The 17,200-nt window shown below is 40.6% G+C and overlaps 1 protein-coding gene across 1 annotated transcript; it reads right to left on the bottom strand.

Annotated features, from left to right (window-relative positions):
* Positions 1–851: 851 nt before the first annotated feature.
* LOC145341079 (thiamine transporter 2-like) lies at positions 852–16,400 on the bottom strand. Its single transcript, XM_080185900.1, has 5 exons — positions 16,175–16,400; positions 14,985–15,810; positions 12,619–12,811; positions 5,702–5,843; positions 852–3,175 (listed from the first exon to the last, which is right to left on the bottom strand). The coding sequence occupies exons 1-5, from the start codon at positions 16,343–16,345 to the stop codon at positions 3,008–3,010; spliced, it is 1,500 nt and encodes a 499-aa protein (XP_080042026.1). The 5' UTR covers positions 16,346–16,400; the 3' UTR covers positions 852–3,007.
* Positions 16,401–17,200: the final 800 nt, after the last annotated feature.

The following is a 17,200-nucleotide window of genomic DNA, read 5'->3' as shown; positions in this document are numbered from 1 at the left end:
GGAACATGCAGGCCCACTTTGTGATTCTGGGTGGACAATGAAGTAGTATTAACCCAATCAGTTTGCTTGAATGAGTTTTACCTGACAGGGCAACACTGAGCAAAGGGGCTAGGGGACAGTCACATATGCAATGGCCAAAAAGGGTACAGAAGGAAGGCGTAAATCTAATAACATTTGACACACATATTTGGGAAGAAGAAGACATAAGACCAACCATCAAGATCTTTGGTCAGTGGAGCAACACAGAGAGACACAAGCCACAGTCATTCTGGAAGCAGAAACGAATGCCTGAATGACATGATTGTATACCAACACCTTTGGTAAATATTACATTTTTGTGCTTACCATGTTAAACTTAATCCATTTTCCTTATCTGTCACATGATCTGATCCTTGATCATTGATGAACAAAATATCAAACTGACAAGTCTTCCGTCACACTCCTGACGTGTGCCTTGTAGATGGCAGACAGGCTTTGGGAGGTCAGGAGACGAGTTACTTGCTCCAGAATTCCTAACCTCTAACCTGATCTTATAGACACTGGTGGTCCAGTTCAGTTTCTGTCAATGGTAAAATTTGGGATGTTGATAGTGGAATATTCAGGGATGGTAATGCCTTGTTGGAGATGGTCATTGCCTGGCATGTTTGTGGCTCAAATGTTACTCAACTCTCATCAGTCCAAGCTGAATGTTGTTCAGGTCTTACTGCATATGGACATGGTGTTAGGGACCACATCAGAGACTCCAAGGTAGGTTGTGCAATTAACCTAGACACCAACTTTTCCTTTTAATTTTGGCATTAGGGTGAGCAATAGGCATTTTGCTCCAGGAATTATTCAGCTGACCATGAGGAAGCTTTTATCAAAACAAACTTTATTTAAGAACAGTTAGAATATGACCAGAAGAATTAGCATTACCTTTATCAATTAAAATACTTAAAGTACCTGGTAAAGCATAATTCTTAACAACTATCTATCTCTATTGTTCCCATTTAGCAGTATCCCCATAGACATAAATTTCTTCTTCAGAACAAGTTAGCACCAAAAACAGATATGCCTAAGTGGATGTGGGATTTTCAGCCCTTTAACAAAGCTGGACAAAGATTCAGACAAACACCAGTCTTCTGACTCTCATAAAGTAGAATCTCAGAGAAAAATATATTGTCAAACAGCAGAACTTCAGAGAAGTCTCCAGCAGATCCCAGTCTCCAGACTTTAGAGAGGAAAAGAGAGGCACTGCTCTCGAACAACTCAAGCAGCATTTAAGTTTGAGTTCTCTGTGTAAGCCCAGCTCCACCCAGTCATATAACCTTACCTGTTAATCAATTCAATCAACTCCTACTCTGCAAAACCCCAGGGAAACACTAAGAACAACAGAGCAGCATTAGTTCAGATTAAAACCAACATTCTAGCAATTAGGAGCAATTATGCTGCTGCAGTAACAATACAGGCTGCCAGTTACAGTCCAAGCAGCACTGGTTAGAAGAGACTATTAAAACAGATCCTGCACAAAAAAAATGACAAATACATTCCTTAAAGGCAAAGTATCATCACAATGGGCTACTTCAATATTGAGAAATATCCATTTTGTTATTTAATCTCTGCCTTCTATCACAGCAAAGATCTTTCCTTTTGTTCTTTTCCCCCTTTCCCCACCTCTAACCTTGCTCAAAACCTATTACATTTCTAACCTTTCCCAGTTCTAATAATAGGTCATTGATTTGAAACATTAACTCTGTTTCTCTCTCCACAGATGCTATCTGATTCTTTTGTCATTTGCATCTCCAGTATTTTATGTTTGTTGTACATTTACATTCTTAGTCTGAGGCAGTAATTTCCTTACATACTTAATTAAAATGGTTAAGAGCAAGAATTCAGCATAAAGGAAATCACAGGCACAATTTTAGCATTCACTGTTATAATAATTTACAATAATAACGATGATTAATCAAACAAAGTAGGAAAATATGTAACAATAACTTATATTTATATAGCACCTTTAATCTAAGGCTCTTCATAAAGCATTATAAAATTTTATATTAAAATAAAATATAAAACTGAGCCACATGATATTAGGTCAGACAACTACAAAAACTTGGTCAAAGAGAATGAGCTTTAAGGAAGAAAGTGAGATGAACAAACAGGAGGTAATTTCAGGGCCAGGGTTGCTGAAGGCATGGCTACCAAGGGTGAAGCAATTAAAATCTGGGATGTTCAAAAGGCCAGAATTAGATGATCCTGGAAGGTTGTGGAGGAAATTATCGAGGGAGGGGAGGGCAAGGCTATGGAGGGAATTGAAACAAGAGTGAGAATTTTATAATCAAGGCGTTTGCTTGACTGGGAGCCAATGTAGGTCAGTACGCATAAGGTGAAATGTGAAACAGGACTTGGAGCAAGTTAAAACATGCCAACATAGATTTGGATGGCATCTAGTTTATGGAGAGGAGAATGAGGAAGGCCAGCCAGGAGTGCATTAGATTAGTCAACTGTGGCTATAAAAAGGCACAAATGAATGTTTCAGCAGTGGATGAGCTGAGATAGGACCAAGTTGGGCAATGTTATGGAGATAGCAGTGGGTGGTCTTGGTTATGGCACAAAACTCATCTCAGGTTCAAACATGATACCAAGGTTAAGAATAGTGGGTGTATTTCAGACTGTTAGACAAGAGAGGAATGGAGTTGGTAGTGATGGGATTGAGTTTGGAGCAGGGACTGAAAATGATCAGTCTTCCTAATATTTAACTGGAGGAAATTTCTTCTTATCACCATTGTATGTCAGATAAGTGTAACACGAAGAACGCAATCATTTTAAAAAATTCTGATGTCATGGTTTGCTGCATTACCACGTTTGCATGGCACATGATCAGAGGTCTTTTACCATCCCTCTAAAACATGCATTCTGGCCAATTGAATAACGGTGGGCACATACTCCACCTCTCTGACCAGTAGGTTCTGACAAGGAATTATAATAACAAAAGTCAATTTTAACATTTGCAGACTTTTTCAAATCCTCAAAACACTTCTGCACATTTCTCATTTCCAGGTGTTAATGTGTTTTCTATGATAATCTCTGACTCCATTTTCTTCTTTCTTTTCTGCCCATGTTGAATCAAAGTGTAAATACCTCTGATGAAGAAAATTCCTGATATTGCTGCAAAGTAGCTCCCATAGATAAGGAACTGCAAAATAAAACCAAGCATTCAGTTTGCTGCTAGTTAACCTGGATCTTGAAAAGTTAATTGCCTTCAATATAAATTTCAATATTACTTTGCCAACATTCGCCAATTATAAAGTCTCAATTGCTCGTATTTAATGCTTCATTATCTTTTGTAACAATACAGTCTTTATATGACTTGCAGTCAATTTGCACATTACAACATCTCACAAACAGCAATGAAATAATCTGTAATTTAATAAGACACTGTTGGCCATCATCCTTATCCTTTTTTCAAAGGCTTCCATAGGACCTCCCATCCTCCTGAAAAGATTAATAGGGTCGGGGTTTAACATCTCATCTGAACAATGGCATACTCCATGTTGCAGCTCTGTTTCAGTAATGCACAGAAATGTCAATCTAGATCATGTGCTCAAGTCTTGCATATAGGGCGTTTTGAACCCATGGTCTTCTGACTCAGAAGGAAGACCCACTTTTAATTTGGACTTTGGCCTGGAATTTCCTGGAACTTTTCAGTGTAACTATGGAATAAAAGCTGAACCATACCAGTTTTTTCCCAAGAAATTTAAATTTGAGTTATGCCATTTTTACAATAAAACGTATTGTAAAAGGGTAACGTTTTTGTTATATTTTTCTTGCTGAGATCCATACGCTATATTTAGCCAAGTTAATCAGACCCAACCCCACAACATGTTCAAGATGACTATGTAACTGGAGTGGCCTTCACAATGGAAAATCCTGTCCTGTATAATGATGGAAAAAGCACAATAGGGCAAGGTGCCATGCCAAGTGACCAAAAGCCCATATTCTGTTTTCCCTATTAGCGGTGCTATATTTCCGTTCGGTTTGTGTAAGGGAGAATTTAGAATAACATAGGGTTAAAAGACTAACAGATCAAGACAGATTAGACCAGACTAAATAGAGAAGTTATAAAGTGCCCAAAAAATACTATTTGCATAGCGGCACCTATAACCACTGTTGGAGAATTTAGACATGTATTTTTGGAAACATATTCTGTATTAAAAGCATATACCTTAGTTATTAACAATGCTCATAAGGCATGATGGGATGTAGTTAAGTAAAAAGAACCACGTTTTTTGGAACAATGCAGTTACTGAGCAAAGGGAAGAGCAACTCTTCTCAAGGGCCAGATAGTCCTAATGAATAGGATACACATTGAACCAAGGACACACCAGAGGTTTGACAGTCCAAATGAATGGGACAAACATTGCACCAGATAAGAGGATCTGAAAAGTATCAGGAGACTCTTAAGATCCACAAACTGATCACGTGAGCCCATGCTGTCAGAGGGTAAATGTTATTGGCCAAGGTAAGTAATCTATATTAATAATGACTGGCTCATACCCAGCTGGGGTGAGCATGAGGTGGGCAAATAATTTTTAAAAATTGTATAATTGTAGTGCTGAGAGCGATGTAATCTCAAAATAGATTTGGAATTGCCCCAAATCTCCCTCCCTTGTACATTGACCAAGCTTGGAAAATAAATAAATATCTTTGACCAGAGTACTTGTGTCCACAAGTCTTTATGTTAGCTGAGCTGTAATTAAGAAAGGAAATTCCTCACATGAAAGTGAGCTTAATATATCATCTCTGAAAATGTTCCTACAGTTTGGTTTTTACATTCCGGTATAGGCAGATGAACTTTGGGGGAAATTTTGCCGCAATTTCCCAAGATTGGTGCAAAAACCATCTTAAATTTTGGTGCAATTCAGCATGACTGAAAATGTAGGGTATCCAACCATTGCACTGCTAGAGTGTAGGTAGAATGATGAAACAGAGCAGAAGCAGAGAAGGCTGGAAAAAGAAGCAAATCCTGCACTCCAGATCCCATTTCCTCATGGGATGACTGCCCCTAATGCTCAAAGATGTGCAGGTCGAGACTTGGCCTGTTCAGCCACATGAAGACTCATAGCAGGAACCTACGACCCTGAGCAACTTCATGCTCGAATCACAGGACAGTTGGCAACAATGACATATTGGACACATGCAACCTGAAGGACAATGAAACACATATTGTGGAATCATTAGTTAAATGATAGGTTGAGGGTTGAGGTGATTTTTATGGAGAAAGAACAGCTTGGAAGGGAGAATGGAGCCCTGCAAAATTATTGAATTGATAAGAAAGAAGTCAGAACCTTAAACTGTAGCAGAGCCATCAAACAAGTTGATGGCAACCTGGAAGTCACAAAATAACCTTGTTGTGTGGTAATACAATGATGATGCCTGGGATTTTCCACTTTGTGCTCCTCAGCCTGCAGTTTTCCTCCTGTTCATTTCAGTGTAGGCTGGGAACATGAGTGGAATATCTTGGTTAACGTGTTTAAGCGTATGTAGCATCAGATTCTCTCAAAGGCTTTGGAGATGTCCAAGGTTGCCAAATAAATCACAAATGTTTAGAAACAGAATTAACAAATTGATGGTAAGTAATCGCTCCATAAATCAAACATATCATCTAGATGAAATCTCATACTGATGTTAAGTTATCTGTTGAATTTAGCCTTGAACTCACCTGGGTGATAATATCCAAACCGAGACCTCTTGAATCAACTACAACAATAGTCAGAATGGTCTGAAGTAAGAGAGCTACAAAGGTATTTACTCCAAACAAAAGTGCATAACGCTCCATGCTCAGGTTGGCTGCTATTTGGAACCTTGATGAAGAAGCAATAACTAGTTAGACTTTGATAACTGACTCAAATATTCATATTTAACAAAGGTCATAAAAGACAATTTTAACATTTGGTGCACAAGGCATGTACCCACCACCTGCTCAATGTAATCTCTGTATTGCACGAGGTATCTTGAGGCCCAGGTCTCATTTGCATTGCCACAGGCAAGTTCCTCATTGAAACTGTTTTATTTAAAATTCTCAATAAAGATGTTGGGATTAGGGCAAAATTGTGGCAAAAGTAATTCTCAATCTCCAAATTTAAAAAAGATGTGAAACCAGCCTGAACGACGACAGTAACAGGCTTCATTAATAATGCATAGAAGACTGTGTGCCAAAGAAACAAATCTATGTGTTTCACAACTGCAAACCATGGATGAGCAGGGATTTCCCCAGCTTGCTGAAGTCCAGGTTGAAAGCATTCAAATCGGGTGACCCTGACCTATACCAGAAATCCAGTTATGATCTACAGAGAATCATCATAGATGCCAAGTGACAATACTAGATGAAGCTAGAACCCCAGGCTAGCCACACAAACACCCACTAATTGTGGCAAGGTCTACACAACAGGCTACAAGATAGAACATAAGAAATAGGAGCAGGAGTAGGCCATCTAGCCCCTCGAGCCTGCCCCGCCACTCAACAAGATCATGGCCGATCTGAAGTGGATCAGTTCCACTTTCCCGCTTTCTCCCCATAACCCTTAATTCCCTTGTTTATCAGAAACCTATCTACCCATGACTTAAATATATTTAGCGAGGTAGCCTCTACCACATCAATGGGCAGAGAATTCCAGAGACTCACCATCCTTTGAGTGAAGAAGTTCCTCCTCAACTCTGATCTAAACTGCACCCCCCCCCACCTTATCTTGAGGCTGTGCCCTCTAGTTCTGCTATCCTTTCTAAGTGGGAAGAATCTCTCTACCTCTAGCCTATCCATCCCCTTCATTATCTTATATGTCTCTATAAGATCCCCCCTCAGCCTTCTAAACTCCAACAAGTACAGACCCAGTCTATTCAATCTCTCTTCATAGGCTAACCCCCTCATCTCCAGTATCAGCCTGGTGAACCTTCTCTGCACTCCCTCCAAGGCCAATATATCCTTGCGCAAACGCGGCAACCAAAACTGGACACAGTACTCCAGTTGCGGCCTCACCAGTACCCTGTACAGTTGCAGCAAGACCTCCCTGCTTTTATATTCTATCCCCCTCGCTATAAAGGCCAACATTCCATTCGCCTTCTTGATCACCTGCTGCACCTGCAGACTGGGTTTTTGCGATTCGTGCACAAGGAGCCCCAGGTCCCTCTGCACCATTAGCATGCCGCAGCTTTTCGCCTTTTAAATAATAATCCCTCCTACTATTATTTCTACCAAAGTGGATAACCTCACATTTGCTAACATTATACTCCATCTGCCAGGTCCTCGCCCACTCGCTCAGCCTATCTAGATCGCTCTGCAAACTTTCCGCACCTTCCACGCAATTTGCTTTTCCACTCATCTTCATGTCATCAGCAAATTTCGTTACCCTACACGCAGCCCCCTCCTTCAGATCATCTATGTAAATGATAAACAGTTGAGGCCCCAGCACTGATCCCTGCGGCACTCCACTAGTCACCAACTGCCAACCAGAATAGCACCCATTGATTCCAACTCTCTGCTTCCTATTAGACAACCAATCCTCTATCCACACTAACACCTTATCCCCAACTCCGTGCACCCTAACCTTTTGCAGCAACCTTTTGTGCGGCACCTTATCAAATGCCTTTTGGAAATCTAAAAACACCACAATCACCGGTTCCCCTCTGTCTACTGCACTAATCACATCCTCATAGAAATCCAATAAATTTGTTAAACACGACTTCCCCTTAACGAATCCGTGCTGCGTCTGCTTGATCAAACCGTTCTTTTCTAGGTACCTCGCTATTTCTTCTTTGATGACGGATTCAAGCATTTTTCCAACTACGGACATTAAACTAACCAGCCTATAATTCCCTGCCTTTTGTCTGCTACCTTTTTTAAACAGCGGTGTAACATTACCTGTTTTCCAATCTTCTGGCACTTCCCCGGAGTCCAGCGAATTTTGATAAATAATTACTAAGGCATCCGCTATCACCTCTGCCATTTCTTTCAGAACCCTGGGATGCATTCCATCCGGTCCTGGGGACTTGTCTACCTTCAGTCCCGTTAGTCTATCAAGCACTACCTCTCTAGTAAACGCACTAAGGACCTCCTCTCCTACCATTCTTCTATCTTTAATATCCGGCAAGCTATTTGTGTCCTCCTCCGTGAAGACCGACACAAAAAACTTATTTAAAGCCTCAGCCATTTCCTCATCACCCACCGCTAAATGCCCCCTCTCATCCTCCAAGGGTCCAACATTCACTCTTCTTCTTTATATATTTGTAAAAACTTATACTATCATTTTTTATATTTAGAGCTAGTTTAGCTTCATACTCTATCTTTCCTTTCTTTATCACTTTCTTAGTCATTCTTTGTTGTTTTTTAAATCTTTCCCAAGATTTAGAGTCGTATAGAATCACCGGCAACATTACTTCCCTCTGCAATTACCTCAACGCATTCTATGCCCCTTTTAAGCAAGAGGTCAGCGAAAGGGCTTCATCTGCCCCAGAAGCCTCGGCTGAACCGGTATCGCAGAAAGTTAACCCCTTGGAAAATGACTAGTTCAGTTTGAATGCATGATGTGGAGATGCCAGCAGTGGACTGAGGTAAGCACAGTAAGAAGTCTCACAACACTAGGTTAAAGTCCAACAGGTTTGTTTGGCAGCACAAGTTTTCGGGGTCTCAGGGTTCTTCTTCCTGGATGGGATACCCAGACGAGGACTCAGATTTTGCAAGGACCAGCTGGTGGGAGTATTTGCAGCCATCTTTAGTTTCTCTTTACAGAAATTGGAGATCCCTATCTGCTTCAAGAAGACAACCATCACCCCTGTACCAAAGAAAAGCCAGGCAGAGTGCCTTAATGACTATTGCCCAGTGGCTCTGACATCCATCATTATGAATTGTTTCGAAAGATTAATCATGGCATGCATCAATTCCGGTCTCTCAGATTGCCTGGATCCACTACAGTTCACTTATTGCTGCAACAGGTCCACAGCAGACTTCATCTCCCTGGCCTTACACTCAACCCTGGAATACCTGGACAACAAGGATGCTTATGTCAGTCTCTATTTATTGACTACAGCTCAGCCTTCACCACTATTATCTCAACAAAACTCATCTCCAAACTCCATGATCTGGGGCTTGGCTCCTCCCTCTGTGACTGAATCCTAGACTTCCTAACCCACAGCCTACAATCAGTAAGGATAGACAATGACATCTCCACAATTATCCTCAACACTGGGTGCTCCGCAAGACTGTGTGATCAGCCCCTTACTATACTCCTTATGCACAGATCTATGTGGCCCAATTCCATTCCAACTCCATTTTCAAGTTTGCTGATGACTCCACCGTAGTAGGTTGGATCTCAAACAATGACGAGATGGAGTTCAGGAAAGAGAGAATCTGGTGAAATGGTGTGACAACAAGGATCTCTCCCTCAATGTCAATAAAATGAAGGAGATAGTCAGTGACTTCAGGAAGTGCAGTGGAGGACATGCCCCTGCCTACATCAAGGTGATAAAGTGGAAATGATTGTGAGCTTCAAGTTTTTAGGTGACCAGATCATCAACAATCTGTCCTGGTCCCTCCATGCTGACACTATTGTTAAGAAAATCCAGCAACTCCTCCACTTTCTCAGGAGGCTAAGAAAATTCGTTATGTCCTCTATAACTCTCACCAATTTTTACAGATGCATCATAGAAAACATCCTTTCTGGATGTATCACAGTTTGGTATGGCTCCTTCTCTGACCAAGGCAGCAAGAAAATAAAAAGGGTCATGAACGTAGTCCAATCCATCCCATAAACCAGCCTCTCATCCATTGACTCTGTCTACACTTCCTGGCCCAGGAAAACAGCCAGCATAATCAAGGACCCCATGTACTCCTTCTTCTGTCGGGAAAAAAGATTAAAAAATCTGAGGTTGTTACCAACCGACTCAAGAACAGCTTCTTCCTTGCTGCCATGAGATTTTTGAATGGGGGGACCTCCATATATCAGGTTGATCTTTCTCTGCACCTTACCTATGACTGTAACACTATGTTCTTCACCCTCTCCTTTCCTTCTCCCCTATATACTCCTTGAACATTATGTTTTGTCTGTATAGCATGCAAGAAACAACAGTTTTCACTATATCCCAATACACGTCAATAATAAATTAAAATATCCTATGGTGTCATGTGGTATCACAATACACTAAGTGGATTTATTCTCATCTATACTCTCAGACATAGCTCTGAGACTCACCTTCTGATAACTTCGTAAAGGTGTCTGTTTGAGGCCAACAGTTCTTATCTCATGGCTAGACCCTGTCATTCCACACATACCAACAGAAACATGATACCAAATCTGACATGCAGTACCCAACCCCCACATACATGTTATCAGTCCCATAAATGCACAGAAACAAATGTACATACTACCAATACTCCACATCATACACCAACACACATTCCCTACACACGTAAAATACCCACCCCCTCAATACACACAACACCCACCCATTAGAGTCTCACACAAAATATCCACACCCACAATATCTGAAGAATCTTGTTTGGACACCAGGAAGTAGGCGTAATATTCCTGAGTATAATGACAGCAAGTCTTTATTAACAACTCATAGCTATGTAGTAGAGGAAATGGGTATGGAGCTGACTACAATCTTTACCCACCTCTGTCCATCTATATACTGACCCTGGCTCTGGGTTATGTGCCTTCTTACATAACTGTGTGGCAATACTGCACTCAGTCCTGAATGTACAAGACCCTACTACTACATACCCACCCTTACACACATTCACACCCACAATATCCACCTCTGTACACATCCACAATACCCACCCTACACCCAGACACACAATACCACCACCTACATGCATATTGCTCCAAATAATAATAATTCTTTTATTTTCCATCCACATTATCTCCATTGTTAAGTGCAAGTGGAGTAATAAGGGTCCAAGATAGGCCCATCAGTTTCTTAGAGTTCTAACAAGTAGACAATCAGGTGCCAATGCCCCATTTGTGACAGGAATTATAAATCATTTATTGTGCAAAGAACAAAAAACAAAGAACAATGAAAATGACAGCACAAGAATAGGCCTATCAGCCCTCCACGCCTGCACTGACCATGCTGCCCCACTTAACTAAAACCCCCTACACTTCTGGGGACCATATTCCTCTATTCCCATCCTACTGATGTCTTTGTCAAGATGCCCCTTAAATGTCACGACCGTGTCCACTTCCACTACGTCCCCCGGCAACAAGCTCCAGGCATCCACCACCCTCTGTGTAAAACATCTGCTTCGTACATCTCCTTTAAGCCTTGCCCCTCGCACCTTAAACCTGTGCCCCCTAGTAATTGACTCTTCCACCATGGGAAAACGCTTTTAACTATCCACTCTATCCATGCCTCTCATAATCTTGTAGATTTCTATCAGGTCACACCTCAACCTCCAAGGTTCCAATTAAAACAAACCAAGTTTCTCCAACCTCTGCTCATAGGTAATGCCCTCCATACCAGGCAACATCCTGGTAAATCTTTTCTGTATCCTCTCCAAAGCCTCCACATCCTTCTGGTAGTGTGGCAACCAGAATTGAACATTATATTCTAAGTGCAACCTAAGTAAGGTTAAACTGCGACATGACTTGCCACTTTTTAAACTCAATCCCTTGGCTGATGAAGGCAAGCATGCCGTATGCCTTCTTGATTATCTTCTCTACCCACATTGCCACAGGTGACCTGTGTACCTGTACACTCAGATCCCTTTGCCTATCAATACTCATAAGGACTCTGCCATTTACTGTACATTTCCTATCTACATTAGATCTTTCAAAATGCATTATCTCACATTTGTCCAGATTAAATTCCATCTGCCATCTCTCCGCCCAAGTCTCCAATCAGTTTATATCCTGGGTATCCTCTGATGGTCCCCATCACTATCTGCAGATCCACCAACCTTTGCATCATCCACAAACTTACTTAACAAACCAGTTATATTTTCCTCCAAATCATTTGTATATGTTACAAGCGGCAAAGGTCCCAGCACTGATCCCTGAGGAACGTCACTTGTCACAGCCCTCCAATCAGAAAGCAGCCTTCACTGCTACCCTCCGTCTTCTTTGACTGAGCCAGTTTTGTATCCACCTTGCCAGCTCACCTCTGATCCCAGGCAACTTCACCTTCTGCAACAGTCTGCCATGACGGCCCTTGTCAAAGGCCTTACTGAAAAGTCCATGTAGACAACATCCACTGCTGTAGCCTCATCAATCACCTTCATCACTTCCTCGAAAAACTCAATCAAGCTCATGAGACATGACCTACCCTTCACAAAACCATGTTGTCTCTCACTAATACGTCCACTTATTTCCATGTACTTGATTATGATTTGAAACTGCCATGTTTCTACTTTTGGAAGTGTTTTTTTTTGCAGCAACAGAAATAAAAAAAACAAGGAAATCAATACAGGAAAATGATGGATCGACATTTGAGATTATTAATTAGATTATTAATTAGGGTCAGTATAGGTAAAAGGCAATTCACTAAAGAATTTATTGATCCAAATTTCATTGATTTAATGCTATCTTTAAAAACAAAACACCACTACAGTTTTGAAATATTTTTCGGGTAGGTTATACTCACGTCGCTATGGTAATCAGCAACATGTATGTGGCTTTGAACACAACATAACCAGCATAACAAGCCCAGATATTGTTTGACAGATCAATGGTAAATAAAGCAGCGCTGCTCACTGTTGAAAAGATACCCAGTGCCATTTCTCCCCAGATTGCCCAATCCAGCGTTACATAGCCCACAACAAAGGAGGTGGCAGCACCTAGATTCAGAATAACAAAGAACTCAATTTTCTGAGGTCACACAATTAGCAATAGATAATCAAACTGTTTAAATGATCATTAACATGTTTTCATTTTATGTAATTTACAAATAACAATGCAAAGTGTTATCTGTGATCGAACCAGCAACATTATTGATCAGAAAAGTTGAGAAAGCAATTTGACCTGCCTTTGGAGGGGACAACCAGTAAAAAAAAACTGTCATGCTAGATATTGTCGGTGCAGACTTGATGGACTGAAGGGCCTTTTCTGCACTGTATGATTCTATGAAGATGATAAAGCCTCATTCATGGAAAAAAGAATGAGCCTTGCGTATAATTAGCTTAGCACAGTACCAAAAAATTCTACAGTGGAACACGCATATTAGTGATTTGACTATCTTCAATTTACATTAGGATGGGGCTTAATTATTGCACAGAAGTTCAAAACTGTTGGCTAGCTTTGTAATGTTTTAATGATGCTTTTTCCACGAACTTGTCCTTCTCTTGTCACACATTTGGTTAACTATGCAATATTGATTATACGAGTATAACTGCATTAATTACATGGACTTGAGCAGGCTAATTTGTCATACGATGGGATAATGCTGCTACTTTAGTTTTACTTGGAATTCTACAACAGCGTGATTTTTCTGTAGCATTTTTTTTCAGATGCAGAAAGTGCATTTTAAAGTACTTAACAGTTAAGAGGACAAAATAGTGGAAGCAGGAGGGGTTATAGAACAATGAAGTGTAGAAGAACCACAAAAACTCGTCATCAACTAATCATCCACTTGAGAACTCATTCAAACTCAACTCTAGTGCTTACTGTACTTTATTTTAGTCTTCATCAATCAACTCAGAACAATGAAACACCCAATGATCAAGGAATTCTTATTTCTTGAAATTATTGAAGTCCTTTCTAGATTTATTGTTGATTGTTGCTGGTGTTAAAGGATTTGTGACGTTTTCCATTGCTGTGTGTGCTACCACTGGCTAACTGTGGATGTTTCCCTTATTCAATTCTGTAGATTGATATAACTCACTTGACATTTACCTGTGTGACATTACTATGCCTTTAAGAATGTTTTTTTAATGATGTTCTCTGCAGTTATAAGCAGCTTTGGGTTTTTTTCATTGTTGCCGACCTGACTGCTTAGACGTCCTCTTATTGCTGCTTAAATGGTTCAAATGGGGTTTTGTTTATTTTTACTCTGGATCTTTCTGGGTGTTTATGACCTATTGAATTGCTGGTGGGGGGGAGGGCATGATTGACAGGTGAAGTGACGAGAGTTCTTTTCCTTTGAGTTTAGTTCAGAGTCAGATGCTGTCTTGGTTTTCAAGCGGCAGGTTTTGTGTCTCTCTCCCTGGTATTGTGAATCCTGCTGGCTAGCTGGAAGCAGGCCTTCTTGTCTTCCTGGAGTGAGAATTTTGCTGTTGGTGGTTTGCTAGCTAGTACCTTGAGGTAAGAATTACCTCTCTCATGCAGTGGTTTGCTGACTAAAAGCCAGTGGCCAGCAGTGGCATTATCTTTGACTCAAAGTCTGCTGGAAGTTACAAGGCCAGGAAGTCAGAGTTTCAATTCTCCAACCAAAAGACTAAGTGGCAAAATCACATGAGCATCCTTATTTCTTGTGCTAATCCCAAAAAAGGTGCTTGTTTATGGGATTTATTTGGTTGGAACAGTATTTAGCTGTTAAGGTATATGCAGTATCATTTTTTTTCTTGTTTGTAACTGATAAAAGTTATTGCTAATTTTCTTTCTTTGTGTTAACTGTATTCTTAAATAAATTTTTTTGATAAAAGCTCCCTAGTGGGTCATTTGAACCATATCTGAAGTGAAACATCTCATGTTTATCCTAGCCAAATTCAAACTGAAAAACTTGTGGCGTAGCTGACTTCATAAAATACCTTGGAGCTCCTGACATGGATTATAGCACCTGCCACTCAACTGACACTCTACCAACACTCTCCCAGTGTAATCCTCATCTGGTATTGCTGCCGGATTGTCTGAGGGACTAACTGATGTTAACATCCTATGATGTTTCATAGGATGTTAACTGATTCTGTCTTTTATCACTTCATCAAAAATCTCTCAATCTTTCCACTTATGGTGACATCAGACATAGTTGCTATCACTGGTGGTAAATTAGATAACTAGCGTAACTGAACTTACTCATAAAAGTCGACACTGCTTCAACACCACCATTGTACACTGTGGCATTTTGCGATGGTTCAACGTGATCCCATAGCACTTGTATGTAATTTGTAACTTGATAATATCCACAGCTGGCCAACGCCCACCAGATAGACCAGTACAAGATTTGTGGAGAGGAGTAACACTCTTTGAAGTCAGACCACAGTTTAAGGAAGACATTTACTGCATTTTTTTGCTCTTTTGCTTTCGCCAGATCATGGACTTTTCCATCTGACATTGCAGGTAACTGCGAACAGTTTGCTCCATCAGGATTATTTTGGAGATGATTATTTTCAAACTTTGGCATGACATCTTCAGTTGGTGGCAGAACTTGAACCTTTCCAGTCTCTTTCCTGTGGAAAAACATGCTTGCCTTGGGCATTGGCAAGGGAATGGAAGAAAGGAAAGCTACAGACACTGAAACCAGTGAAATCACATTCAGATAGAAATAAGGGACATTCCAAACAGAGACTAAAACTTGTCCCAAAATGGAACCCAGAGTGTATGCAACTAAAGTGATGCTCCGACAGTAACTGGTGACTTTTTGATAGTGGTCGGAACTAACAACACTGTAAATGTAGGAGTAATATGCCACTTCAGTGGCAGATACAATGCCAAAGACAAATTCTAAAAACTGCATGGCCAGGACCCCTTGTGCAAACAGGAGCATCAGCCAAGTGACAATAAAGCTAAGTCCTTGTAAAACAATAATGGGTTTATATCTTAGATAATCTGTCACCAAGAAGACAGGGAACAGCATTGCCAAGTAAGAGTATGTCCACACTGGAAGTATTGCATTAGTAACCTGAAAATGAATGAGAAAATAAGTTTAGTGGCAAATTAAGTAAAAAAAAAACACAAAATGAAGCATAGGAATACAAAAAATAATATAAAACATGTAAAAGCAAACATTTCTCCTGATCTCCTGCTGCAGCATCACACAAATTACGCCAACAAAACGGAATTCAGAAACTATTTGTGCTGTCGGACCAGCTTTTTCTCTTGGGAGTTATGGTACATCATGAAGGTTAGGGATTTAGCAATACAATCAACAGTGAACATGGCGACATTCACTGCAGTCGCGAGTCCCACTATAGGCACCCCCACCCCGCTGGGGGAATCGCCCCCATGTTTGTTTTTTGCACTTGGACATGCTTTCAGACAAATACCTGTTCAGCAGTTAGGTTTTTAGCAGGTCCAACAAGGTAAGGTGTTAAAAAAGGCTCTGAGGGTCTCATCATGGAGAAAAATCCAAAGGCACACAGAAGCAGAGTGGGAGACCGCCATCCATTGTCTGCAGCTGGGCTGCAGCAACCCGCACCTTTACAGCATGTCAACATTGTCCTGAGCAGGAACTAATCCTTTCACAGTCTGTACCAACTCCTCAAGTTTACAGCCGCAGTTCTACAGCTGACTGAATTCCTTATTACTTAAACATGGACTTTAAACGCATTAGAAGTGTGCTCAAAGTTCCTGTCATCACATTTCGAACAGCAGCATGATGAAGGCAGAAATAGGTTACTGAATATATAGATCAGCAGAGTTCAAAGTAAGGTCGAAAGGTCAGATCAGAACGCAATGTTTTTTTCTTTAGAGATACTGGGTCGAGTTCCTACTTAGATGCAGTTGGGGAACTTGACGCAAACAGCGCTTGTAATTGTGCTGTTCTTCCAAATGAAGTTCTGGTTCAAGTTTGGGGCAAGCTTATTCACTTAATCACAAACATAAAATCTTCCGTGATCCAGTGCAGGACAGCATAATACAATATAATAGTTTTTAAATTTCTTTTGCATTTAAAAATATTCATCAATACATTTGAGAGTTCCATTTTTATAAATGCAACTGAAAATAAGCACTTTAATAAGAGCAGTTAGTCCACCACCTGTAACAAACCTGGTTTTAAATGACTGAAAAATGTCTTAAATACACTGAAATCAAAACTTTGAAAATGCTGGATGAGCTCAGCAGGTCTGGCAGCATCTTTTTATTATTCATTCATGGGACAGGTACTGACCAGCATTTACTGCCCATCCCTAGTTGCCCGAGGGCAGCTAAGACTCAACCACATTGCTGTGGCTCTGGAGTCACATGTAGGCCAGACCAGGTAAGGACAGCAGATTTCCTTCCCTAAAGGACATTAGTGAACCAGATGGGTTTTTCTGACAATCAACAATGGTTTCATGGTCATCAATAGA

The sequence above is a fragment of the Carcharhinus amblyrhynchos genome, chromosome 3 (genome assembly GCF_965287045.1).
Source record: "Carcharhinus amblyrhynchos chromosome 3, sCarAmb.v2.hapA, whole genome shotgun sequence".
Lineage (NCBI taxonomy): Eukaryota > Metazoa > Chordata > Chondrichthyes > Carcharhiniformes > Carcharhinidae > Carcharhinus > Carcharhinus amblyrhynchos.
This window is presented reverse-complemented; position numbering and strand designations above follow the sequence as displayed.